Source organism: Medicago sativa, chromosome 8 (assembly GCF_051527215.1).
Source record: "Medicago sativa cultivar Bolivia chromosome 8, Bolivia_mono, whole genome shotgun sequence".
Lineage (NCBI taxonomy): Eukaryota > Viridiplantae > Streptophyta > Magnoliopsida > Fabales > Fabaceae > Medicago > Medicago sativa.
This window is the reverse complement of record NC_140756.1, coordinates 66520053-66548018: the sequence shown is the minus strand read 5'-3', so window position 1 is coordinate 66548018 and position 27966 is coordinate 66520053. Positions and strand designations below refer to the sequence as shown.

Below are 27966 nucleotides of genomic sequence, written 5' to 3'. Positions count from 1 at the left end.
ACGATTACATTTTGTAAATTTGAAACAAACACCCCCTTCCAGTGGAGTTGTTCCTATTTTAATATGATTTAACTATTTTTTAATTACTAACTCAAATAATATTAATAAAATAGGATAAAGTAATAAATATTCTAGTTTTAATTGCATTGACATAAGAGCAACCAGGGCCGGCCCATAGCCCGTCGAGGCGGGGCGACGACACCGGGCCTCCAATTTTTTGGGGCCCAAAATATTTTTTGGGTTAATTAAGTTTTTAGTCCCTATAAATATTCACTGTTTTGTTTTTAGTCCCTACAAAATAAAATCACACTTTTTAGTCCCTGTGACATTTTCCTTGAGCATTTTAAGGACTAAAAATGCTGATGGAAAAATTTTATATGGACTAAAAATGTTGTTGGAAAAATTTATAGGGACTAAAAATGTTGATGGAAAATTTTACAGGGACTAAAAAGTGTGATTTTATTTTGTAGGGACTAAAAACAAAATTCTGAATATTTATAGGGACCGTTTACTTAATTAACCCATATTTTTTTTATATGTAAGACACGAAAATAATGGTTATATATATATATATATTAAAAGCAAATTATTTTAGTATGTACAGCTTGCTTCAGTGGCGTGGCCACTTTTTGTTGAGTGTGAGGTCATGTGTTCAAGACCCATCAAAGTGTGATTTCTAATATTATTTTTTTTAAAATGGCTTATTTATTTTTGTTGGGGCCTAGAATTTAATTTTTTTTGCATCCCTTATAAAATTAAAACCGAGCCTATGAATTTGTTAAGACGGCCCTGAGAGCAACAGAAGCTACAGAGCAATATTCTAGTTTTTCTATAGTTTATTTCTATGTTATTGAAATGTTACTTTTATGGTAGAACACGTTAATTTAATAGTGAGTAACACAAGAATTTCGAAATAAAAAGTAACCAGAAGAATATGCATGCAGCCCCCAACTTTATTTTACATTCTGACTGTGAATTTGTGAACAAATGGTTATTTGAATTGGAAATATCTACAAAGGAACATCAGAAGGGTAATCTTTGGGATGCTTCTCAATGATTTTTCTAAGTTCTCTTTCTTGTCTTTCTTGCTCCTTAGGCTTTGTTTGGGAGTTTGGAGGGGAAGGAAAGGAAAGGCTTTGAGGGGTGCAAAATATGAGGAAAAATAGAGAAATCTTTCAAAAAAATTAAAAAAGTAGTTTTTTAGAGAATGATAAATTAATGCATATGATTACTTTATTTTTAATTTTAAAAATATTATAACAACATAAATTAAATTTGAAGAATTCTTATTAACCCTCCAAAACCCCCCAAAACCCTCCTCCAATACAATTTTTTAGTTCCTCCAAATGAGGAGGGTTTTGTATTATGAAGAAAAGTTAACCCCCCAAAACCCTCCTCTCCCATTTTCCTCTATTTCTTGCACTTACTTATTCCTTTTTTCCCAAGCCTTCCCCTCCCTTCCCCTCCAAACTCGCAAACAAAGCCTTAAGGTTTGATGAAAGTTTGTCATAGACATCAGTAAACGTCCTCAAGTGGAGGTTTTTGTGCTTTCTCTGCCACTTGAATAGCATGCATAACTGTAATACAAATCCAAAAAAACAAAATGTCAAAACTCAAAACAGGTTGGTGCATGCATACCAAGATATATGTTGGACTAAATAAATTGCAACAAAATTAACAAATTGAACTCACCTTCTTCCTGACCCTGCTTCTAAGCTCCAATTCATCCTTGTCACTCTACCAACCATTCCTTTCAACCCATTTTTTGAATCTATTCACAGGATTTTTTTCCATCTTCCAATATTCAATCTCATCAATTGCTCTGTACTTGGTTGAATCGTCGGATGTAGAGTGGTGGCCTACCCTATAACTAAGCCTGAACATCATTCATTCACCATAAGATCAGTTAGTGAAAATACTTAGAATCATGATAATCTTTGCATGATGTAAAATTAGGAGCTCAACTCAATCATACCTCAATTAAGACTGGTCTTTGTTCTTTTATAGCAATTTCATGTGTGGTATGAACTGCACTATAAACAGCAAGTGCATCATTTCCATCTACTCTGATACTCCATTTCCATAAGCTTGACCTTTCACCACAATATAAGTGTCTAGTTTTTCTAAAATTGGAAGTTAATCACAGAGACATGAACATGATATAGACCCTATTTGGACAAACAACTTAATTAAGTGCATATACATTATGTATAAGCTATATCTATAACAAAAGATTTAAGTCAAATTGTTTTCATACAAGGTATAAGATGTCTTTGTAAGCTATCCTGGAGAGCTTATGGAAATAAGCTAAAAACAGCTATGGACTTGTCATAAGTTGTTTATACAAGCTTTCTCAAAAAGTCTCAAGTATTTATATGAATAGATAAACTCAAGTAAATCAGTCCAAACAGGACATATATTTAGTCAAATAAAAAGTTAAAAATCAGTGACATATCAAATTTGGGTATGGTGGGACTAAGTAATTTTCAGACAAAAAAAAAGTAGGAAGAATTTCTATTGAGTACTTCGAAATTGTTCTTCAACAGGGGTACTGATGGCTCATCCATTGTTGCGACAGATAAAAATAACTGGAGCCTCCATTACTGCTGCAAAATTCATACCGGCATCAAATCTCCCTGCAATATTTCAAATATCAGCGATTAATATAGTGATGTATTATTCTATTATTACTTCAGAGAGAAGGCTCATATTCATCATCACTAACCTCGCTAGTACCACCATCCCCGCAAAAAGTTACTGCACAAGCACTTTTGCCGTCCATTTCAAGCGAATAAGCAGGCACCAACAGCTTGAGGAAATCGTGTTCTGAATTTCTTGCCAAACAACATTAACTTAATCAGAGTGAATGTCACAAATTAACAATTTCAGGAAATTATTATAACATGTTATTATAGTATATGGTATCTATTATGTCTTGCGCAATAGGGGATGAGACTGAAGTAATTGTGGTTGTTAGAGCCGTAGTGTATAGGCATTTGCCTTCCTTTACCAAAATCATTTGCGTTTACAAAGCATTGATGAGCAAACTGTTGCAGAGTGAAACCGCGCCATAACAGAACTCTAGGCTCCCGGCACTAGCAGCCACAATGTTACGTACATTTAATCATCCATAGTTAATCAAATTATAAGTGTTCCAAACAACAGGACTATTGTTCACTTATTAGTTAAGAAAATTGCAGGTTGATGCCAATTTGGTCCATGGAACTAATGAAATTTCAAAATGATTCTTGAATTTGAAAATTCTCAACCGCGTTGGTTCTTGATTGAAGATTTTTAATTTTGAGAACTATTTTAAAATATAAATAATTTCAGAGACTAAATTATATTACAAGTGTCTTAAATTGGTGATTCACATTTGGGAGTTTCAGTTGTCCTATTTCGTTTCCAGAGATCCACAATAGCAGAAATTGTAACATAGCAAAATATAAAAATGAGTTGAATTTGAAAAGAAACATGAGGGAATTTCAATGCCTTGGGGCAGAAGCAAACCTGAGGCAAGATAATATCATCAGAAGAAAGTGCAGCAGCTGATGCAATGTTAACTGCTGCTTCTCCCATTGAGGTGAGGTAGAAGGAAATTCTTCCTTGCCTCTGTACCTCATAGAATATGCTGTCCGTAGTTTGAAGAGTGGCCATCTCCGAATACATCCACACAGCCATTTCTTTGCCTAAAGTCTAAATTTCTGAACCTCAAAATACCTTCCTGTCAACAACTTCACTACATGATTTGAATCTTGGGATTGATCTCTATACAGGCACTAAACTTCAGCCTGGGTGTAGAGTGTAGACAGCATACCATTCTTTTTTATGTTGCCTATAGTCTAGATTTCTGTCACCTGTGGTAAATAATATGGTGCATATGCGCCAAATACTTTTCCAACTTTCACCGCCAATTGTCCTACACTCAAGGTATTTTATGTATTGGGTAAAATCTTGTGCTTTTAGCTCTAGCTGCTAGAACTTTTAGATTACTGTTGACAAGAAACAGTCTCAACCCAACTCAAGCCATTTTAAGCCCCTCATTCTCTTCAAATTGGTGAGTCAGCGCTGGTAATAGACCAGAAAACTTCAAGGCTTAATAGTAGTTCCAAGCATATTTCACTGAGGCATTGTCCTCCTTAGGTTGATTACTCTTCACCTGGAAGTGAGATGCTGAGTTTCTCATTTAACAATCCATCCAACTGCAACCAGGAATCTTCTGAACATTCTTATTTCTCATCAACTCTCTTACTTGTGCTGATCCTTCCCAATCCTCCGAAGTTGCAAGTATGTTAGACAATTGTATATAAGCACCTGAATTTCCAGGATCAAGCTGAATAATTTTCTCTGCAGCCATCTGTCCGATAGTCTTATTTCCATGGGATACGCAGCCTCTTAATACTGATAACCACATGTTTGCATCAGCCTGAAAAGGCATCTCTTCAATAAGATACATTGCTTCCCCAAAACAACCAACTCTGGCAAAAAGGTCTACCATGCAAGAGTAATGTTCAATCCCTGGATTTATATCATGGTCATGCTTCATAGTACGGAACAGATTCCTTCCTTCTTCTACAAGACCACAGTGATCACAGGCTGAAAGAACCCCAGTAAAAGTGATAGCAGAAGGCCTCATACCACTATACCCCATTTCATTAAAAAGGGTTAGTGCTTCTATTCCATGTCCATTTGTTGCATATCCCATCAGCATTGTATTCCATGAAACTTCATCAGTTTTAATCATTCCATCAAAAACTTTTCGTCCCATCTCAACAAGACCACATTTACAATAAAAATCAACAAGTGAGGTAGAAATTATTTGGTCAGATTCAAGCCCCAAAGTAATAGCTTTACCAAATACCTGCTCACCGAGTTCAAGGGATGATTTAATAGCACAAGCACTTATAACACTAGCAAAGCTAAACTTGTCCATTTTCACGTCCAGCTTATTCATCCTAGAGAAAGTATCCAACGCCTCACTTGGACATGCATTCTGAGTGAGGCCAACCAAGATTGAATTCCATGAAATCAAGGTTTTATCAAGCATCGAGTTAAAAACCCCTTTTGCATCTTCAACTCTTCCACAATTACAATACACAGTAATCATAGTATTAAGCAAGATCGCATCATAAACTTTCAGCTCACCAAACAACTTGCAAGCTTCATGGGGGTGTTGACATTTGGAGTATGCATCAAGCAGAGTACTAGCAACCACAATATCATGAGTCGCCCCAATTTTAAAAGCGTGATCATGCATTTGCTTCACAAGTTCAACATTGAGCAAGCTACTGGCAGCACTCAAAATGTTTGCAACAGCAGAGAAATCTCCCCAAACCCCATTCCTACGCATTTTGTTGAATAGAGCCAATGCTTCCATTTCCTCACCATTGGACACGTAACCTGAAATAATTGAATTCCACAGCACAGAACAAGGACCGACCTTGTTATCAAAAACCCTTCTTGCACCACTCATTCTACCGGCATTTGCGTAACCTGATACCAAAGCAGATAGAGAAAAATCATCAACTTCCTTCACAAAACCCACGACCCGAGCAGCACTATCCAAATCACCACATTTCCCATAAAAATTAACTATCGAACTACACAAAACCTTGTCTTGTTCGAATTCAAAACCATCAATAAAAACGCGTGCATGAACTTGTTTCCCACAATCAAGAGCAAACAAATCAGCACATGCACCAAAAACAGTCGACAACACAAACGCATCACGGTGCACCGTTTCCAAAGGGTCCAAATTCATCTCCTTAAAAAGTAAAACTGCATTTCTAGGATACCCATGTCGAGAATAACCATGAATCATCGAATTCCAAACAAGAGGATTCTTCATAGGCATGGCATTGAAGAGAGCCTGAGCTTGTTGAAGATCACCCGACTTGGAAAGCGTCGAAACAACGAGGTTCCAGGAGTAATGGGTTTTGTGGGGCATGACATGAAACAATTCCAGTGACTTGTTTCTGTGACCTAAGTTAATGTGAGCTTCAATGAGGGTGTTCCAAGAGAAAGGATTTGGTTGCGGCATTTCGTCGAACAGTTTGGATGCATCATGGAGAGAGCCGTGGCGCGAGTATAATTGGAGGAGGCGGTTGGTGGTGATGACGGATGAATGCAGGTTACCGGTTTTGAGGAGTGAGAGGTGAAGTTGTCTCACTTCACGAAGCGTGCGGCACACGCTATGTAACTGCATAGTCATAACTTTCACACCTCTTCTTCATTCCTCCTGTCATTTTATGGTGATACATATGCTTTTATCTACAACGAACATAATAAAAAGGCAAAATTACACAATTAGTCTCTTAACTTTATTTTAGGTAACACTTTCGTCCTTTATCTTTTTTTTTTTGTCACGATTTAGTCTTTATGATATAAAATGATAAGATTTGCCTTTGTCTATGAGTTTGATGAATTTTTTTGGAGTTTTTGATTACTTTTTTAATAAAAAATGATAACTATGTTGTTATTTTATAACATAAAGGACTAAATCGTGACAAAAAAAATAAATGACGAAAGTGTTATCTAAAATAAAGTTAAGGGATTAATGGTGTAATTTTGCCTAATAAAAATTAATCAAGTTTATGGTAAAATTATAAGAAAAAAATGTTAAATCAAAACACAGTATTTTGTTACGTTAGATTAGAATAATGTTTTTTTTCCAATATTGTTTTCATTGTTTTTTTTAATGAGATTTAAATAACTTTTTATTCGATAATTCAAGTAATATTCCTTAAAAAAAAAGTAATATTATAAAAATGGTAAAAATATTTTAAATGAATGATAAAAATATTTTAAATGAATGATAAAAATAGAAGAAAAATTTCAACCCAAAAGAGCGTATTTCATTTATATATTGTTATGGATAGCAACACATTAAGTTCTCCACTTGGTATCTTTTTTTTTTTTGGTGGCCGGGGTTTGAACCCCGAACCTTGCATATTTTATGCATTGTTCATACCAACTGGGTTAAGCTCACGACGACTTCTAGTTGGTAGCTAACAATAGAAGTTCGAACTACGAATTCTTTCCTTTTTAACACTTAAAAGTGTGTTAACAATTAGACTATTAAACCAAAAAAAAAAAAGAATTTAATAGGCACGCACTAACATTTTAAAACAATTTTATAGTATTATCCAATAAGAAAACTTATCAATCTTTCATGACATATAATCAAGAGTTTAATTAGCATGTTTTATGAATGTACAGTCATTTTATAAATGTATTTAAAAATGTGTTGTCACATCAAGTAATGAATATGACAATTCATGTGTTTTCATTTTCATTAATTAGGATGATAACACATCATTGAATGCATGTGTAAAATAATTGTATTTGTTAGTGATGTACTGCCTCTGTACCGCAATACTTGACCTATTTGGCCATTTCACACAGATTAAGAAAAGTGTAATGATGAAAGAAAGAGAATGATATTTTTACTGAATTGCCCTTATTAATATTTTTAAACCTTCACTTTTTTAAGTAATGATTACTTTCTTTGTTTCACTACAAACTTTTACATGGAGACCACAAAAAGTAACTATAAGGGGTAAACTTGTCAAATTAAGCTTAAAAATTTGAGAAGGTCAAGTGTTGTGGGACAAATTTTTTTCCCAAATAGGTCAAGTATTGCGGGACGGAGGGAGTATATTTTTAGAAAAACATCTAATGATACGTTGTCACGACAATTAATGAATATGACAACATAATTGAGATTAATTTATATGCATTGGTGGTGTAAAACATTTTTTTATACATGCATCTAATCAAATTACATTATAGTTTCTTTTTTATAGATTAGCTTTTGAAACATTTTCATAAATATCTATGTGACATGATTTAATTGCATGCATGTGAAAAATGTTCATTGAATATCGGTGTAAGACTATTTTTCGCTAAGAGGCTGTGCATCTTCTATTTTCTCTAGTTGTAATCCTATTTGGAGTTTTTTTTTTTTTTTTGAAAGAAATCCTATTTGGAGTTATAGAGTTTTTTTTTTTCTTCTAAGTATTTAAAATTGTGTATATATAGAAAATAGTGACTTCTAGGGTATGGACGTAATTAAGTCCACAAATTAACATAAAGACTAATTCGTCCTTCATATGAAAATGTCAAATTCGTTCTTCGTATGAATGTTATTGACTGATATGGGTATTAATTTGGGTCTTGTTAACTAGTGTAACACCCATACCAGACGTATCTAGAAAGTCTAGCACGTGCGTTAATATTAGTACTGGATACATTAAAATATACAACAATTAAAAACTTCGAATGAATAATATTTACATCAAGTTACGTTCGTATGAATAATAATACAACACAACTCATCCATACATAGAAATACATCCTTGATGTCCATAACGTCTTGCAGCTTTACGAACGAACCCTTGAAGTAATATCCATCCGGCTCCGAACATGCATAAACATCCTGCTTATCTGAAACAAATAAGGATTGGGATGAGACATAATGTCTCAGTGAGTTCCCCTAAATCCTAGGCTATAGGCAACCTCAAGGGGAAACCTACGGTCACCACGTGTCTACATTACAACCTGACGGTTGATTATACGTGTGTGGGGACTTGCATGCTTAGACGGTAGTGCATACTAGAGCCGTCATAATCATATCTTAGCTTGTTATAGGTTTCTCATCTATACATGTCATGGCGGTTGAGGGAACCTAAACCGCATTGCCAAGCATACGCTTTACGTAACATAGCCTAAACATAAATAACATAGCATATTCATGACATGATTCTAAACCGGACGATTAGGGAAACCTAAGGTCGTCACGGCATAGCTTTCTTTACTTGTCCTATACATATCTAGCTCTCGTCTAATAGCATATCATGCTCTTGTTCTTGTTCTTAAACATAATCATACATGGGCTCGATCATGAGCATAAACATAACATAATCATAATCATAATAAACATAATCGTGTCTAAGTTCATTAATTGGTTAGCGTTGAACAAACAATTATTATCTTGATTCATTTTTACGGATAGTCCCGGGTGGAGTTGTAACGCCCGTCTTAATTATTCGATTATTTAAAAATATATTTATATATATGATTTACGTGATTTTCATGACTGATATGTGTGAATTTTATGATTCATGAAGTTGAGTGGGTTATATGATTTATAACTGAATTATGAGGGATATTTTGTTGTGGTGAAGTTGTTATGTTGTTATGACTTATTTTATTATTAAATAAAATAAGATTTGATAAATAAAATAAAAATATTAAAAATTGGGCTGTGATGTGAGATGAGCAATTAGTAGTGATAAGAGTAATTAGGAGAGATAAATAGACAACAAAAGTTAGAAAACAGAATACGTACGTTTTTGGAGAAAAAGGGAGAAAAGTCAGAAAAGAGGAGAACCAGAGGGAGAGCTGCGATTTCATCATAACCAGGTAAGGGTGAGACTAATTTTCAATATTATTAAGGGTACAATTCTATAGGATGAATTTAGCATGATTAGGTTAAGTTTTGGTGAGAATTGAGAATTAGGTTTAGGATCAATTTTGATGAATGAATCAAGAACAGATATTAGATTGATGCAAAATTAGTGTACAGACCTTAGATATGATTTAAGATGATAATTAGATGCTATTTGGATGAAGGAATCATGAATATAGGTGAAAAGTTGTGATTTTTAGGTTTCTGGCCGTACTGACATTCATCGCTCGCACCTGCGAGCAAGAACACTCGCAACTGCGAGCTAGAACCCAGAACTCGCAACTGCGAGCAACACAACTCGCAACTGCGAGTGACCTGTGAGCTCGCAACTGCGAGCTGAATAACTCGCCACTGCGAGTAAATACGTAGGAACCCAGAATGCACACTTTGCTCGCCATTGCGAGTGAAGTTACTCGCCACTGCGAGTTAGGCTGTTAGTTGCCCAAAATTGTCCCGATGCGATCCTTTCGCACGTGTAGTCTTGAGATGACCTTAGAAGTAAGATTAGAGAGCTGTTTAGGATGCTTTCATAAGCTCCAGAAGTCTGTTAGGGTGACTGAAATTAGAAGTGTTGCTGCATGAATGCTATAATGATGTTTTATGATATTTATATTGATGTAATTAATTCTTATGTGAATGTTAACAGATTCAAGCGTTGTTAATTGTTGTATGTTGCTGCTGTTTTCTGTTGTCGACTGTTAGTGTCTTGAGGTTCCATGAGTCGGTCTATGTTGTTGGAATTTAAGAAGTTGTCCATGATTATGAGTCGTATGAGTTATACACGTCGTTGTCTAAGTTGTTGGAAGTTGAGTTCATTGCATACTCATTAAAGTTGGGGGCTTTAGGCCCGGCAGCCTTTGTGCTCATTAAAGTTGGGGGCTTTAGGCCCGACAGCCTTTGTGCTCACACGTTGAAGAGCCTATTATGCTCATTTTGTTGTTGATTGGTACCACATGCATTTGCATATCAAGAGGTTCATGATGTTTAAGTTGTCAAGATGTTGTCGAGTTGATAGAGTTGCATGGTCAAAGATGAGTCGTGTTGTTAAGTTGTTGTTGAGTTGATAGAGTGGCATGGTCAAGGATGAGTTGTGTCGTCAAGTTGAGTGTTAAGTTGATTATGATTTGTGATGAAAATTAGTAATGGTAATGATGATTGTATTTGTTATGTAATGAAAAATTATGCTAATTGTTAATTGTTGATATGTTATTAATGTTTAATTGTTAAATGCATTTTATTGGATTATATGCTTAATGTATTGATTATGAAATCTCACCCCTTCTGCGTATATGTTGCCTCGACCGTGGGTAATGTGCAGGTAATAAAGATTAGAGGCGTTCATGAGTGGACTCTCAGTTGGTGTCTAGGTGCTCTGATACGTAACGGGATGGGGGCTTGCTTTTACTTCTATTCCTTACGTGTCTCTTTTATGAACTAATTTATGAGATTTTTCAATAAGGCCTGCGTGCCAAGACTTTTAAATGTTGAACTATTTTCCGCTGCAATAGTTTAAGATTTTTCATGATGTTGAATTTGAAGGATAATTATAATTATCCATTTTATGATTTAAATGAAGTATGTGACATTCCGTTGTGATCAAAATACTCTGATTTTAAATGAAATTTTTATGTTGGGAAAACGGGGTGTTACAATTGGTATCAGAGCAGGTCGGTCCGTCCGGCCAAGTAGTGAGTCGAGTCTTTAGGAGTTGGAATACCACTATTATGATATTCTAAATGTTGTGTGTTGTGCAGAGAAGAGACCTGGAGGCTGCGAATCTTATTTGCTATAAGAGGACTAGAATGGCTGGAAGAAATGATGCTGCGATTGCTGCTGCTTTGGAAGCTGTAGCCCAAGCTGTGGGACAACATCCAAATGCTGGTGCTGGTGCGAATGCTGATGTGAGAATGTTGGAGACCTTTCTGAGAAATCATCCTCCTACCTTCAAAGGAAGGTACGACCCTGATGGAGCACAGACGTGGCTCAAGGAGGTTGAGAGAATTTTCAGAGTTATGCAATGTACTGATGATCAGAAGGTGCGTTTTGGAACGCATATGCTGGCTGAGGAAGCTGATGACTGGTGGGTGAGCCTCCAACCTACCCTAGAGCAGGATGATGCAGTTATTACTTGGGCTGTGTTTAAGAGAGAATTCCTAAACAGATATTTTCCTGAGGATGTTCGCGGGAGAAAAGAGATCGAGTTCCTTGAGCTAAAGCAAGGAAACATGTCGGTGACAGAATATGCAGCAAAATTTGTGGAGCTGGCTCAGTTCTATCCACACTACACGGGGGACAATGCTGAGTTCTCCAAGTGTATCAAGTTTGAGAATGGTTTGCGTGCTGATATTAAGCGAGCCATTGGTTACCAACAGATCCGTGACTTTTCTGCTTTGGTGAGCAGATGCAGAATCTATGAAGATGACAGCAAAGCTCATTATAAGATTATGAGTGAGAAGAGGGGTAAGGGCCAACAAAGTCGCCCAAAGCCTTACAGTGCTCCTGCTGACAAAGGAAAAGGAAGAGCTAATGATGAGAGGAGGTCAAATAAGAAGGATGCTGGTGCTGAGGTTGTTTGTTACACTTGTGGCGAGAAAGGCCATAAGAGTAATGCTTGTACTAAGGATATTAAACGGTGTTTTCGTTGTGGCAGTAAAGGGCATACACTTGCAGAGTGTAAGCATGCGGACATTGTGTGTTTTAACTGCAAAGAAGAGGATCATATTGGGTCTCAGTGTACGAATCCGAAGAAGACTCAGACTAGAGGGAAAGTGTTTGCTTTGACTGGTACTCAGACTGAAAATGAGGATCGTTTGATCAGAGGTACTTGTTATATTAACAATACTCCTTTAGTTGCTATTATTGATACTGGTGCTACACATTGTTTTGTTGCTTTTGATTGTGCTTCTAAGTTGGGTCTTGCTGTGTCTGATATGAGTGGAGAAATGGTCGTCGAAACTCCAGCTAAGGGTTCGGTGACTACTTCTCTTGTTTGTTTACGATGTCCTTTGTCTATGTTTGATCGTGATTTTGAGATTGATTTAGTTTGTCTGCCTCTGAGTGGAATGGATGTAATTCTTGGTATGAACTGGTTAGAGTACAACCATGTTCTCATTAATTGTTTTAGTAAGTCGGTGCGGTTCTCTTCTGCTGAAGAGGAAAGTGGAGCAGAGTTTTTGTCTACTAAGCAGTTGAAGCAATTAGAACGCGATGGGATCTTGATGTTTTCCTTGATGGCATCCTTATCTTTGGAGAATCAAGCGGTGATTGATAAGTTGCAGGTGGTGTGTGATTTTCCTGAAGTTTTCCCTGATGAAATCCCTGATGTACCACCGGAAAGAGAAGTTGAATTTTCTATTGACCTTGTTCCGGGAACGAAGCCTGTGTCTATGACACCTTACCGTATGTCAGCTTCTGAGTTGGCTGAGTTGAAGAAACAGTTGGAGGATTTACTAGATAAGAAGTTCATTAGACCGAGTGTTTCACCTTGGGGAGCGCCGGTATTGTTGGTTAAGAAGAAAGATGGAAGTATGAGGTTGTGCATTGATTATCGACAACTGAATAAAGTAACTATAAAGAATAGATATCCACTTCCTAGAATTGATGATTTGATGGACCAGCTGGTGGGTGCACGTGTGTTCAGCAAGATTGATTTAAGGTCGGGTTATCATCAGATTAAAGTAAAAGATGAAGATATGCAGAAGACGGCCTTTAGGACGCGATATGGCCATTATGAATATAAGGTGATGCCTTTTGGTGTGAGTAACGCGCCTGGTGTGTTTATGGAGTATATGAATCGCATTTTCCATGCATTTTTGGATCGCTTTGTGGTTGTGTTCATCGATGATATTTTGATTTACTCTAAGACAGAAGAAGAACATGCAGAACATTTGAAAATCGTTTTGCAAGTGCTGAAAGAGAAGAAGCTGTATGCTAAATTGTCTAAGTGTGAATTCTGGTTGAACGAGGTAAGTTTTCTGGGCCATGTTATTTCTGGTAGTGGTATTGCAGTCGATCCATCTAAAGTTGAAGCAGTATCACAATGGGAGACTCCTAAGTCAGTTACAGAGATTAGAAGCTTTTTGGGTTTGGCAGGATACTATCGAAGATTTATAGAAGGATTTTCTAAGTTGGCACTTCCGTTAACACAGTTGACGTGTAAAGGTAAAACCTTTGTGTGGGATGTTCATTGTGAGAACAGTTTTAATGAATTGAAGAAGCGTTTGACGACGGCTCCAGTTTTGATTTTGCCAAAACCTGATGAACCTTTTGCGGTGTATTGTGATGCGTCCAAACTGGGCTTAGGCGGTGTGCTTATGCAAGATGGTAAAGTTGTTGCTTATGCATCAAGACAGTTGAGAACTCATGAACGAAATTATCCTACTCATGACCTTGAATTAGCTGCAGTCGTATTTGTCCTTAAGATTTGGAGACATTACTTGTATGGTTCGAGATTTGAGGTGTTTAGTGATCACAAGAGCTTGAAGTATTTGTTTGATCAGAAGGAATTGAATATGCGACAGCGGCGGTGGCTCGAATTGTTGAAAGATTATGACTTTAGTTTGAATTACCATCCGGGTAAAGCTAATGTTGTTGCGGATGCCTTAAGTAGGAAGAGTTTACATATGTCTGCTATGATGGTGAAGGAATTTGAATTACTTGAACAATTTAGAGATATGAGCCTAGTTTGTGAAATGTCATCTCGGAGCGTTAAGTTAGGAATGTTGAAAATTGATAATGATTTCTTAAAAGATATTAGGGATGCGCAGAAAGCTGATGTTAAGTTTGTGGACTTGTTGGTTGCTAGTAATCAAACTGAAGATAGTGACTTTAAGGTCGATGATCAGGGTGTGTTGAGGTTTCGAGGTAGGATTTGTATTCCAGACAATGACGAGATAAGGAAGATGATTCTTGAAGAGAGTCATAGAAGTAGCTTAAGTATTCATCCCGGAGCTACAAAGATGTATCATGACTTAAAGAAGTTGTTTTGGTGGTCTGGATTGAAACGTGATGTAGCACAATTTGTGTACTCTTGTCTGATTTGTCAGAAGTCGAAGGTAGAGCATCAGAAACCTGCAGGATTGATGACACCGTTAGATGTACCAGAATGGAAATGGGATTGTATATCCATGGATTTTGTGACAAGTTTGCCGAATACTCCTAAGGGAAATGACGCTATTTGGGTGATTGTTGATAGATTGACGAAGTCGGCACATTTCCTTCCGATTAATATTAGTTTTCCTGTGGCTCAGTTGGCAGAGATTTATATTCGAGACATAGTGAAATTGCATGGTGTTCCTTCAAGCATCGTGTCAGATAGAGATCCAAGATTTACTTCTAGATTTTGGAAGAGTTTGCAAGAGGCTTTAGGCTCTAAGTTGAGATTGAGTTCGGCCTATCATCCTCAAACAGATGGTCAGTCGGAAAGAACGATTCAGTCACTCGAAGACTTGTTGAGAGTTTGTGTACTTGAGCAAGGTGGAACTTGGGATAGTCATCTTCCATTGATAGAGTTCACTTATAATAACAGCTATCATTCAAGTATTGGGATGGCACCTTTCGAGGCTTTGTATGGTCGGAGGTGTAGGACTCCGTTGTGTTGGTTTGAGACCGGTGAAAGTGTGGTTCTAGGACCATAAATTGTTCAACAGACTACTGAGAAAGTGAAAATGATTCAAGAGAAGATGAAAGCGTCGCAGAGTCGACAGAAGAGCTACCATGATAAGCGTAAGAAAGACCTTGAGTTTCAAGAGGGAGACCATGTGTTCTTGAGAGTTACTCCAACGACCGGTGTTGGTCGTGCATTGAAGTCAAAGAAGTTGACTCCAAAGTTTATTGGTCCTTATCAGATATCCGAGAGAATTGGCACGGTGGCTTATAGAGTTGGCTTACCACCGCATTTATCGAATTTGCACGATGTGTTTCATGTGTCGCAGCTGAGGAAATATGTTCCAGACCCATCCCATGTGATTCAGAGTGATGATGTGCAAGTTAGAGACAACCTTACGGTAGAGACCTTACCCTTGAGGATTGATGATCGCAAGATGAAGACGTTGAGAGGCAAGGAGATACCTCTAGTGAGAGTTGTTTGGAGTGGAACGACTGGTGAAAGCCTGACATGGGAGCTAGAGAGTAAGATGATGGAGTCTTATCCAGAGTTGTTTGCTTGAGGTAAATTTTCGAGGACGAAAATTCTATAAGTTGGGGAGAGTTGTAACGCCCGTCTTAATTATTCGATTATTTAAAAATATATTTATATATATGATTTACGTGATTTTCATGACTGATATGTGTGAATTTTATGATTCATGAAGTTGAGTGGGTTATATGATTTATAACTGAATTATGAGGGATATTTTGTTGTGGTGAAGTTGTTATGTTGTTATGACTTATTTTATTATTAAATAAAATAAGATTTGATAAATAAAATAAAAATATTAAAAATTGGGCTGTGATATGAGATGAGCAATTAGTAGTGATAAGAGTAATTAGGAGAGATAAATAGACAACAAAAGTTAGAAAACAGAATACGTACGTTTTTGGAGAAAAAGGGAGAAAAGTCAGAAAAGAGGAGAACCAGAGGGAGAGCTGCGATTTCATCATAACCAGGTAAGGGTGAGACTAATTTTCAATATTATTAAGGGTACAATTCTATAGGATGAATTTAGCATGATTAGGTTAAGTTTTGGTGAGAATTGAGAATTAGGTTTAGGATCAATTTTGATGAATGAATCAAGAACAGATATTAGATTGATGCAAAATTAGTGTACAGACCTTAGATATGATTTAAGATGATAATTAGATGCTATTTGGATGAAGGAATCATGAATATAGGTGAAAAGTTGTGATTTTTAGGTTTCTGGCCGTACTGACATTCATCGCTCGCACCTGCGAGCAAGAACACTCGCAACTGCGAGCTAGAACCCAGAACTCGCAACTGCGAGCAACACAACTCGCAACTGCGAGTGACCTGTGAGCTCGCAACTGCGAGCTGAATAACTCGCCACTGCGAGTAAATACGTAGGAACCCAGAATGCACACTTTGCTCGCCATTGCGAGTGAAGTTACTCGCCACTGCGAGTTAGGCTGTTAGTTGCCCAAAATTGTCCCGATGCGATCCTTTCGCACGTGTAGTCTTGAGATGACCTTAGAAGTAAGATTAGAGAGCTGTTTAGGATGCTTTCATAAGCTCCAGAAGTCTGTTAGGGTGACTGAAATTAGAAGTGTTGCTGCATGAATGCTATAATGATGTTTTATGATATTTATATTGATGTAATTAATTCTTATGTGAATGTTAACACATTCAAGCGTTGTTAATTGTTGTATGTTGCTGCTGTTTTCTGTTGTCGACTGTTAGTGTCTTGAGGTTCCATGAGTCGGTCTATGTTGTTGGAATTTAAGAAGTTGTCCATGATTATGAGTCGTATGAGTTGTACACGTCGTTGTCTAAGTTGTTGGAAGTTGAGTTCATTGCATACTCATTAAAGTTGGGGGCTTTAGGCCCGGCAGCCTTTGTGCTCATTAAAGTTGGGGGCTTTAGGCCCGGCAGCCTTTGTGCTCATTAAAGTTGGGGGCTTTAGGCCCGGCAGCCTTTGTGCTCATTAAAGTTGGGGGCTTTAGGCCCGGCAGCCTTTGTGCTCACACGTTGAAAAGCCTATTATGCTCATTTTGTTGTTGATTGGTACCACATGCATTTGCATATCAAGAGGTTCATGATGTTTAAGTTGTCAAGATGTTGTCGAGTTGATAGAGTTGCATGGTCAAAGATGAGTCGTGTTGTTAAGTTGTTGTTGAGTTGATAGAGTGGCATGGTCAAGGATGAGTTGTGTCGACAAGTTGAGTGTTAAGTTGATTATGATTTGTGATGAAAATTAGTAATGGTAATGATGATTGTATTTGTTATGTAATGAAAAATTATGCTAATTGTTAATTGTTGATATGTTATTAATGTTTAATTGTTAAATGCATTTTATTGGATTATATGCTTAATGTATTGATTATGAAATCTCACCCCTTCTGCGTATATGTTGCCTCGACCGTGGGTAATGTGCAGGTAATAAAGATTAGAGGCGTTCATGAGTGGACTCTCAGTTGGTGTCTAGGTGCTCTGATACGTAACGGGATGGGGGCTTGCTTTTACTTCTATTCCTTACGTGTCTCTTTTATGAACTAATTTATGAGATTTTTCAATAAGGCCTGCGTGCCAAGACTTTTAAATGTTGAACTATTTTCCGCTGCAATAGTTTAAGATTTTTCATGATGTTGAATTTGAAGGATAATTATTATTATCCATTTTATGATTTAAATGAAGTATGTGACATTCCGTTGTGATCAAAATACTCTGATTTTAAATGAAATTTTTATGTTGGGAAAACGGGGTGTTACAGGAGTAACCCCGAGATCAATCCCATACATGACCGATGTACGTACATCGGACTCCCTCGGTGTCGTGCGGGTCCCTTGCGGCTTAAACCGTTCCCCTTAGGTCGAGAACCTCCCGTATCCCACTGGCGTGGATAACAAGAGACACGAGCACCTACGACTTGTTACTCAGTGACATGCGGGTCCCTTACGGCTTAAATCGTTCTCATTACGAGAACCCCTTGTATCCCCCTGATGTGGATATCAAGAGACATGTCACCTACACATATTAAATCATGGTCTTGTCGTGCATATAAGTTAAACATATACATATTCACATATTTACCTCGGAACCTTAATCGATCCGATTGGCGGTAACTTATACTTATTCATACTTAACATAGTGGAGGGGTCTAACCTATCAATCCACAACTTACATATTTGCTAAGCCATTCTAGCTCATGTGCGAAGAGATTACACTTCGCGTCTTATCATTCTAGGGATTCTTGCTATTTTCTAGTTCTCGACTAGCTAAGCCGAGGCTCTACATACATTCCCTTTCTTAGTTCATTGCTACCCCATCATGCTTAAACTCTCTTGAGCTATCCTTGTGATACATGCTAAAATTGCCACGATTAATGATGCAAGGATAATTTGACGATGTGTGCAAATGTTCATTAATTTCTAAGGTCCGAAAATGCCATAAACCCAAGTTTCAAGCCGTTTATAAATTCTATGATTTGATAAAGCCAAACTTGTTCCAGTGGAAAGATGAGTGAAAACAGTGAAAGAACACTTCGAAACGATCGCTACGGACCCCCACACGACTGCCCCCAAGCACCCGAACGCAGAACAACGCGGAGGTTGTCCTGTCTGGGGCGCCTGGCACCAGGAGTGGGGCGCCTAGCGCTGGCTCCCTGTGTGTGGGCGCCTAGCGCCCTTGTACAGGCGCAGCGCTGCGAACTTTTGCGTTTTCGGTGCTTTCGGTTACGGGTTTTCGCCATTTTCGACCCAAAACTCGTCCAATTTGACCCTGTAATGCACCAAACACATCCAACAACTTGGATAGACTTATTTAAACATATATCATGACAATTTTAACATATATCTAACAAGAATTACTTTGGGGTTACTTAAGTTTCATAAAAACAAAACTAACATAAAACATGATTTTCTTCACAAGATTATCAAACCCAAAGGTAGGTAATCTATCTATGGAACTCACCAAGCTTGTTTCTTGTGTTTGTTTCAAGCTTCAAGCTTCTCAAGGTTCAAACCCTAACTTTGATTCCAAGCTTCTACTCATTCCCTTTGTTGTTTCTTGCTCTAGAAGTTGCCATGACCCTTGCTTGATCTCCAATTCCATGAAATTGGAAGCTTTGATGGTAGAAGATTGAGGGAAAGGGCCGATCCAAAGAGGGGGAAAGGATAGAACTCTTTCTCTCAACCCTAGAGAGAGAAAGATTATGTGAAATGAGATATTTTTGGGCCAATCCCACTTAAATATCTCTTTCGCGTGAAATTACCAACATGCCCTTGACTTAAGCGTGTCAAATCCAGCACTGATACTTAACTCGTAATAGGCTGATATTACATAATAAATATTTACCATACTTACTTTCCTTGAATTAAATCCTCTGATACATTTGTCTAATAAAATTTTCCTTTAGCTGATGAGCGGGATGTTACAACTAGTGCCTCCGGGGCACTAGTTAAGGAAACAAAAAAGGTAATATTTGCATTGAAAATATAATTCTTTACATTTTTTTAACTTTGACTACCCAAGTTTCAAGGTCCTTATACTATATTTAGGTTCCTTAGCCAGTGTCCGGGGGCACTAGTTAACATTTTTCTATTAATTTTTGTCATGGACTCTATTAAGCTGCAAGGATAGCAGTAGTACTAAGCGACACAAGCTGCAAGGATCCAGTCTTAGCAGATAATTTCATTGTAGTTGAGCAAGAAGACAAAATAGTAAGGCTTAAGTTTGCAGAAATTCAAAGGCGTGCTGCAGTGTGTATAATGATTGAGATTGAGATTGAATGAAAAATGTGATCTTTTTTTTCTTTTAGATTGAATGAAAAAACTATATACAAAATGTCTCTTTCAACAAAAAGCATCCTTGCAAGAAAATATTCTTATTTTGAATTCCAAGTCTTACACATGTTCTCCCTTAAATAAATCAAGTCTTAAACCCAAAATCATGGTTAACAATAACTAAACATTTGTGCAAGTTGTATCTCGGTTCGATACAGAACTGAACTCAATTGATGTGAATCTTTAGTGTGTAGCTATTTTAGACATGAATATCATCTTAAAACCCGATCCATTATGATGGATCAGATTCACTGTGATAAATCCTGATTCATTCTAATGAATCACTATCTAAACATAGTGTAGGGGTAGCTGATCAATTTTCTTTTGTAATTTGATATATGATTTGATTTTTAATCATTTTAAGTTTCATGAATCATATACGATGTACCATGTCACTTGTTTTTACTTAAAATTACATTTTTATTATTAATAAAGTATCTTACTATTCATAATAATATTCGATTCACGATCTGTAAAATAGGCCTTTGATTCATAATTTGAATCACATTTTGATAAACATGCTCAAAAACGTTTTTTCTTTTAACATTATTCATAAACAATAGAACGACATAGAATATAAACAAAAGAGTGGTGATACACATATACATCCATATGTGGCATACACCTTTAAACCCCCACACAAAATTGCAACATGTGGCAATGTGGGACCCACACACAAACACATTCAGCCTTTTGACCTTCTCTCCTCTCTCTTCCGTCTTCTTCCTTCCTTCACACTTGAGCTCTCTCATCTCTTTCTCTCTCTTCCTTCACCCTTGCTCTGTTTTAGAGAGAGAAAATTGAATATCAACTATGAAAACCACATTTCATAACCAAGTTGTTGGAACTGTTGAAGAGTGTTGTTGCCTAGAGTACTTTGGAGCAATTTTAAATCATAAAAAAAAAATGTTGTTTTCTTCGTAATAAAAACACAACCCCTATAGCTAAAATCTACATGCAGCTCAATTTCTCTCCACATCAATTTTCCATAAGAATGTCCCAACAAATCCTCTCAAAAAAAAACTAGTCCCAACAAAAGTCTCCATTCATTCTCTAGTTCAGTTTATCGGCTTTGAATTTTCTAGACTATTCCTAAACACACAAATAGAAATTAGCTTTGATTCCAATAGATGCAATTAAGCATATAGTGGTAACCCTCCTCTTTCAAATTTGTGATATGGAGTTTAATGTTTTTACTATTTGATTTTCATATAATTACTTTTTTTGACAAAATTCGTATAATTTTTTTAATTATTGAGTTTTGAAATTTTCCTTTCTTTTTTTTGCTGTATAGTGTATACGATTGGATTTGAGTTGTCAAGAAACTCATTTTTTTAATTGAAGAAAGAAACTAAAACTAACTTTGTGAGATTACAAATTCTAGTTTTGGTGATGAAGTGGATTAATAGATACCAAACCAATTGCCAAAGTTTCAATAAAAAAATGGTCACATATTTTTCATCTTCACCTTTCAAAACCCAACAAGTTGTTTTTGTTGTATTAGGTTGGATTTTGATTTTCCGAATTTGAGTTTGATTTTCTAGATTTAATATGGGAGTGGTGTTATATATAGAGATAAAGGAAGGAGTTGCAGACTTACACAAGAGAAGTGATGGTGAGGTAAAATGACTAAATTATCCCTTAATGCCACATGGGGGTGGTATAAAAGTGGTACAAATAAAAGGGTGTACACCAATATTTTCCCTAAACAATAATGGGTACAAAGATATCTACCAGGAGCAGCACATAGGTCCAGCACATGACCCCCTGGTGCTCTACTTTAAGCAATAACAGCAGCTCCAGAAGATGGCTTCAATTCCATATATTTGATACAACACAACCAACCATAATCAATAACATTAATAAACCAAAAACAAAAGAAATACAAAAGGGTTTCAATTTCAACCACTGTTATACCCTTTAATATTCTTTTATGTTATCATTCTCACTTCTACCACACTAATCATTCCTATTCATTCAATTAGCATATCTGGCTACCAGCTATAAACTGGTATAGATGATTTATTTAGACAATATTTTTGTAAAATAAAATAAAAAATTAAACAGGGCAACTAAAACAAGTTAAAGTGACAACATACAACAAGATAATTTACCTTGGAGATTTGTGATTTCTTAATTTTTGAGAACATCAATCTAATATGATCTTTCTTCAAGGGTTGGTGAATCGAATATCTTGTGTGATACTCTTCTGTTTCAATACATGGATTCCACTTTCTATAAGGATTGGGCTCCCGGTTACATCCTTATATATAATCTTCACATGGTTCCATTCATTTTCTAAAACTGCTGCTTCCAAATTTTTTTCTTTTTTTCTTATACCTTCTTCTTCCAAATTTTCTTTGTATATTATGTTTTGAAGATCAAAAATATATATATGATCTGGTATAACTTGCAAATAACGTTCATCATCGCAATTATTCCATTCATTGCCATTGATGATCACAACGGCAGTCATTGCAGATTCGACAGATATCGACCCAAGAGCAAGACAAAGAGCTATAGCAGGGAATTTGTTACGAAACCAAAAAGAAACTGACCCTCCGCTGCTACAGTGCTCAAACCAATCTGGAATTCTTGATCCTGGAAAATTAAACTTGGTACTTCCAGCTTCATGCAATTCCTGTTAGTTATAAAGTATATAATAGCAATTTTAGTATTTTATCATTATATATAAAATAAAATAACAAAGATTAAAAATACCTGATTCAGTAACATTGCTATACCAGTCAAAGATTTACATCGCCGTGCATTAAATATTTTCAAGTTTGGCGCTATTCCTCTAACTTCTCGAAGATATTTGCAACCATCCAAGCAAAGATCCCTTAACAAATGACATTCTTTTATGCATTCTGGAAGGATTGTGAAATTATTATACGATAAGTTTAATTCTTTCACATTAACAAACCATGTGAGAGTTATTGGAACAAATTCATCTGAGAGATTGCAGTTTGTCAGACGAAGACATTCTACGTTTGAAAACACCGTTTGAAGACATTCACCCTCGTCCAACTTCGAAAATCTCAACCCTTTTGCTGCCAAACCAATTATCTCAACTAGTTTTGGCATCGTGAAAATGCTACTTGGTAACTTCAACATTCCACAATGACGCAGTTGTAATGTTTGCAGATGAGTAAGATTTTGAAATGAATATGGCAATTCTTTTAAGGGAGTTCTCTCTAAAACAAGGTTTTTCATATTTTCCATCTTTCCTAATATTTCTGGAAAACTCTCCAGAATTGTGCAAAATGAAAGATTGAGTTCTTCAAGGGATATCAATTTCATAGGTGGAAAACTCTTAAGCTTACTACAACCTTTGGCACTCAAGACTTTAAGTTTATCCAAGAACCCAACTGATCCGTCTATTGTAATTAAATTCTTACAATTTTCAAATGATAATTTTTCTAAATTTAAGAGAGAAGATGTATCAGGTAGTTCTGTCAAACGATCTGCATAATCAAGATTTAAAATCTTCATATTCAAGAACTTCTGCAAAAAACAAAATACAAAATAAATAAAGAAACGAAAAAATCCAATGAGTAATGTTAAAAATGAATTTATGAATTTACATACTAAAAAATTAAGTTGTTAGACTTGCCTTCAATAAGTCATTCAACTTGAGTGATGTTAAGCAATTTCTTGGTAACTTGAATATGGCCAGTTTTTTTGGATGAAAATCATTTGGCAAATATTCTGAAGGATATCTCCACCATTCGACTACTCTTAAACTATTTGGAAGATATTTTGGTCCTCCGGAAAAATGACCACCTCTAACAATAAGGGTCTTTAGGCTTTTCATCTTCTTGAAAGCCATTTCATCCAATTCTACCTCATCTTCACACATCCTCAGATATATGACTTTAATCGCGCTAGTTCCCTTTTAACATAAAAAAGAACGAATGATCAACCATACTTACATTACATGTCTATGCATATTATATTCAACAAATATTTAGAAAAATGTATATGATATATAGGAAAAATATAAAACAAGTGTTATGCATGCTTTTAATTGTTTAAAAAGAACAATTTAAGATTATAAAAGAATAATAAATTATCCACATCAATCATACTCATTATTGCTAAAAAAAATCATACTCACAGTATTGTCTTCTAAAACCTGAATTATATCTTCGTGAAACCATACTCGACTTCGTTTCCCAGGTTCTTCCGGTGATTCCAATCGAACAATTTCTTTACCCATATCCTCTATCAAGTCATGCAGACTCAACTCACCACGGCAATTAATCTTTATGAGAGACTTTTCAACCAATACTCCAATATGGTATTTCATGCAAGCACCATAATGAGCATGAAGCAAATCTTCTACATCTGCATTATTTATTCCTTGGTAGCAACAAGCAATGTCAAGAAAAACACTTTGCTCATCCTCCTCTAAAGCATCAAAACTTACTTTGAGAATCTTTTGGATCTCTTTATTAGGAATGATTTCATACCGATGTAATGCAGATTTCCATTCTTGTACACTCTTTCCAAATAAATTGGAACCTATTACTATCAAAGCCAATGGAAGTCCAGAAGCATAAGCTACAGTACGGTTCAAGACATCGAAATGACTAGGATGAAATTTTTCTGTTTTAAAAGCTTTCCAAGCAAGCAATTGAAGAGCATCTTTCTCGTTTAATTCTTTTAACTCGTATGCTTTATTAACCATGTGCCTTGACAACAAATGTTTGTCCCTGGTAGTAATAATAACTCTGCTTCCTGGACCAAGCCAATCAGATCCTCCAACCAGGGCCTCCAGTTGTTCTATTTTGTCAACATCATCTAGAACCAAAAGAACTTTTTTTTGCTGAAGTCTATGCTTTATTATTGAAATTCCTTGCTTGACACTTGTTAATTGAATTTTCTTCTCTCCAAGTGTTCCTGAAAGAAGAATCTTTTGGATATGTTGTAGCCCGTGTTTGTCTGAATTTTCTCTGATGTTTTCAAGAAAACACAAAGCTTCAAAGTGGTCGGCAATAAAATTATAGACAGCTAGAGCAAGTGTTGTTTTACCAATCCCGCCACATCCATGGATTCCAATCATGTTGACCTCGTCATTGGACCCAATATCAAGAAGTGAATTTATTTCTAGAACTCGAGGCTCTACTCCAACTGGATAGTCAGCAACAGGTAAAGGCACACGGTTTATCTTATTAGAAACATGTTCAACAATGTTTCCAATAAACTCATAGTCATATCCATCCCTACCAAAGCAAAGGCATGAAGTCATAATAAAGTATAATATACGTTCATGTTATAATTATTAGAGATGCAGTTAGTAGCTTAGAAATTAGTAGTTAGTTACTAGTTTGTGAATGTCTACAATATGTATGATGACATGTAATCATTCAATTTTCCATCAGTATCATTTTATCAAACAAAACAATGCAATTTTAGTCTCTTCTCTCTTCTCTTTAATATACTGATTTCTAACAATATATAATAATCTGATTTCTAACAATATATAATAATTAAACAAAACAAAAATATGGAAAAAGAATAACAAGGTAGGTACCCAGTTTGAAAATGCCAGCCTGATAAGCTAGCTACTTGTTGTAGAGCTGTTCTCCATTTCTGCAACCTCAGCATGTTATTTTTGAATCTCTCCTCATGCATAGCAAAAGCTTCTCCGTAAGATCCTGTCTGCTTCCTCACATCAGAAGGATCCACTTCATAAAATATTGGCAAAACCAATCTACCCTTTCCCTTAATGCAATCAATGATCTTAACAAGTTCATCTAAGCAAAATGAAGAAGATGCATAGTTCTTAGAAAGCACAATAATGGCAATTCTAGACTTTTGAATTGCCTCTAAAAGTGATGGTGTGATTTCATGCCCTCTCTCAAGTTCCTCGTGGTCAATAAAGGTGTGGATTCCCTTGTTATGAAGAGCTTTGTAGAGATTTCCAGTGAAACTATAGCGAGTGTCTAGACCTCTAAAGCTAAGGAATACATCGTAGGTGAATCCATAACAGAAGGATGAAGAGGATGTTGGCACGGCCATTAGCAGAGATTAAGGACAGAACAATGGAGATGTGAATTTTGGATTTCCAATTCCAAAGTCAAAGAAAGAATTGAAGTAGTTGAAATTGAAATGAACAACAAATGAAAATAAAAAATGATAGGATAACTTCAGACAACACAACTTGAAAATAAAAATATATATTGTCAAAGTTGACTTGGAAATTATTCTAAGTCAAAGTTAATTGATATAATTAATAATCCTTTGTATTGAAATAAACCCATATAGTTACAAGCTAACTTATAATTGATAGATTTATAACGAACAACTTATAAATTACTAGTTTATAGAGAATAAGTTAGTTAATTGAATTCATAGTATTTGGTAAAATTAACCGATGAACTAGTTTATAAATATGAAATGACAATAAAAAATATGTTTAATTAATATTTAATTTTTTCAAGTAAGATAACAAGGCTAGAATCAAAAGAGAAAATGATAAGTTATAATTAAATTATAAAGTAATTGAATTAGCTTATCAAAATAAGTTATAAGCTAGCAAAAAAAATTATTAAGGTCATGAAAATAAATGTTACCAAACAGGTATACGTTTCATATGAAATATTAAAATAAAATAAAAAAATATCTTATCAAGAAATAAGGATCAATTTTATTTGTTGTTTCACGCTCTTGGTGCTTGTTTTAGGGTGTGGTTATGGTGCATAAGGAGATTTTTATGCACCGTGCATAATTGCTTTCTACACCCACCATAATTGCTTTCTACACCCCAAGTGAAAAGAATTATTTGGGGTCAAACCCACTATAAAATCTATTTATTTGTGGGCCTAATAAAGCCTCATATTATAATTTTTTTTAACAATTTATTTATGCAAAATAGCTTATTCGAAATAGTTTATTTATGCAAAACAACTTATTAGAATGATTTTTTAAAAACCACTTATTCAAAACAACTTATCTATGCAAAACAGCTTATTCTGATCTCATTTTAAAAAACAACTTATTCAAAATAGCTTATTTATGCAAAACAGCTTATTCGAAACAACTTATTAGGATCACTTTTTTTTAAAACCGCTTATTCAAAACAGCTTATTTATGCAAAACAACTTATTTGTTCAAAACAGCTTATTCAAAACAGCTTATTTATACAAAACAGCTTATTCCGATTTCATTTTAAAAAACAACTTATTCAAAACAACTTATTTATGCAAAACAACATATTTATGCAAAACAACTTATTCAAAACAGCTTATTTATGCAAAACAGCTTATTCGAAACAACTTATTTATACAAAATAGCTTATTTGTGCAAAACAACTTATTCAAAACAACTTATTTATACAAAACAGCTTATTCAAAACAGTTTATTTATACAAAACAACTTATTCCGATTTCATTTTAAAAAACAACTTATTCAAAACAACTTATTTATGCAAAACAACATATTTATGAAAAACAACTTATTCAAAACAGCTTATTTATGCAAAACAGCTTATTCGAAACAACTTATTTATACAAAATAGCTTATTTGTGCAAAACAGCTTATTCAAAACAACTTATTTATACAAAACAGCTTATTTGTGCAAAACAGTTTATTTATACAAAACAGCTTATTCCGATTTCATTTTAAAAAACAACTTATTTATGCAAAACAACATATTTATGCAAAACAACTTATTCAAAACAGTTTATTTATGCAAAACAGCTTATTCGAAATAACTTATTTAAACAAAATAGCTTATTTGTGCAAAACAGCTTATTCAAAACAACTTATTTATACAAAACAGCTTATTTGTGCAAAAACAGCTTATTCAAAACAGCTTATTTATACAAAACAGCTTATTCGAAACAACTTATTTATACAAAATAGCTTATTTGTGCAAGACAGCTTATTCAAAACAACTTATTTATACAAAACAACTTATTTGTGCAAAACAGCTATTTTGCACAAAATAAGCTGTTTTGAATAAGCTTTTTATGAGTTAGAGAGAGAAATGAGTATGGATTATGAGTTTCTTTACTGGAACATTGTTTAACATG

General features: G+C 35.4%; 2 protein-coding genes and 1 pseudogene across 5 annotated transcripts; all 3 read right to left on the bottom strand.

Moving 5' to 3' along the window:
* Positions 1-921: 921 nt before the first annotated feature.
* On the bottom strand, positions 922-6321 carry LOC146900686 (putative pentatricopeptide repeat-containing protein At1g77010, mitochondrial pseudogene; annotated as a pseudogene). Of its 2 annotated transcripts, XR_015022015.1 has the most exons (7): positions 3511-6256; positions 2726-2826; positions 2526-2636; positions 1976-2093; positions 1693-1876; positions 1485-1577; positions 922-1091 (listed from the first exon to the last, which is right to left on the bottom strand). The product of XR_015022015.1 is annotated as a putative pentatricopeptide repeat-containing protein At1g77010, mitochondrial pseudogene, transcript variant X2 (transcript). The 2 variants fall into 2 exon arrangements; XR_015022014.1 differs by having other exon boundaries at positions 1976-2636; positions 2726-2834; positions 3511-6321.
* On the bottom strand, positions 2616-3681 carry LOC146900687 (2-oxoisovalerate dehydrogenase subunit alpha 1, mitochondrial-like). The gene is made up of 4 exons (XM_085736969.1): positions 3511-3681; positions 3001-3095; positions 2726-2834; positions 2616-2636 (listed from the first exon to the last, which is right to left on the bottom strand). Exons 1-4 carry the CDS (start codon positions 3679-3681, stop codon positions 2616-2618), a joined length of 396 nt encoding a protein of 131 aa, XP_085593095.1.
* A 15213-nt stretch (positions 6322-21534) lies between the features above and the next one.
* Positions 21535-26916, bottom strand: LOC146900685 (TMV resistance protein N-like). Of its 2 annotated transcripts, XM_085738488.1 has the most exons (6): positions 25464-26916; positions 24045-25152; positions 23541-23819; positions 22646-23431; positions 22039-22565; positions 21535-21734 (listed from the first exon to the last, which is right to left on the bottom strand). In XM_085738488.1, exons 1-5 carry the CDS (start codon positions 25949-25951, stop codon positions 22095-22097), a joined length of 3132 nt encoding a protein of 1043 aa, XP_085594614.1. In that variant the 5' UTR covers positions 25952-26916; the 3' UTR covers positions 21535-21734; positions 22039-22094. The 2 variants fall into 2 exon arrangements, with proteins under 2 accessions (XP_085594614.1, XP_085594615.1); XM_085738489.1 differs by lacking the exon at positions 21535-21734 and having other exon boundaries at positions 22279-22565; positions 22669-23431.
* Positions 26917-27966: the final 1050 nt, after the last annotated feature.

Bases quoted from the DNA above. Each gene is read 5' to 3' on its own strand.
- LOC146900687 (XM_085736969.1), bottom strand. From the start codon at position 3,681: ATGGCTGTGTGGATGTATTCGGAGATGGCCACTCTTCAAACTACGGAC. The intron at 3,096-3,510 runs GTTTGCTTCTGC...TGTGGCTGCTAG, and splicing joins ATGATATTATCTTGCCTCAG to TGCCGGGAGCCTAGAGTTCT. The intron at 2,637-2,725 runs GTTAGTGATGAT...GAAATATTGCAG, and splicing joins GGGATGGTGGTACTAGCGAG to GGAGATTTGATGCCGGTATG.
- LOC146900685 (XM_085738488.1), bottom strand. From the start codon at position 25,951: ATGGCCGTGCCAACATCCTCTTCATCCTTCTGTTATGGATTCACCTAC. The intron at 25,153-25,463 runs GTACCTACCTTG...TTGCTTTGGTAG, and splicing joins GGCTGGCATTTTCAAACTGG to GGATGGATATGACTATGAGT. The intron at 23,432-23,540 runs GCAAGTCTAACA...TGTTTTTTGCAG, and splicing joins AGTTGAATGACTTATTGAAG to AAGTTCTTGAATATGAAGAT.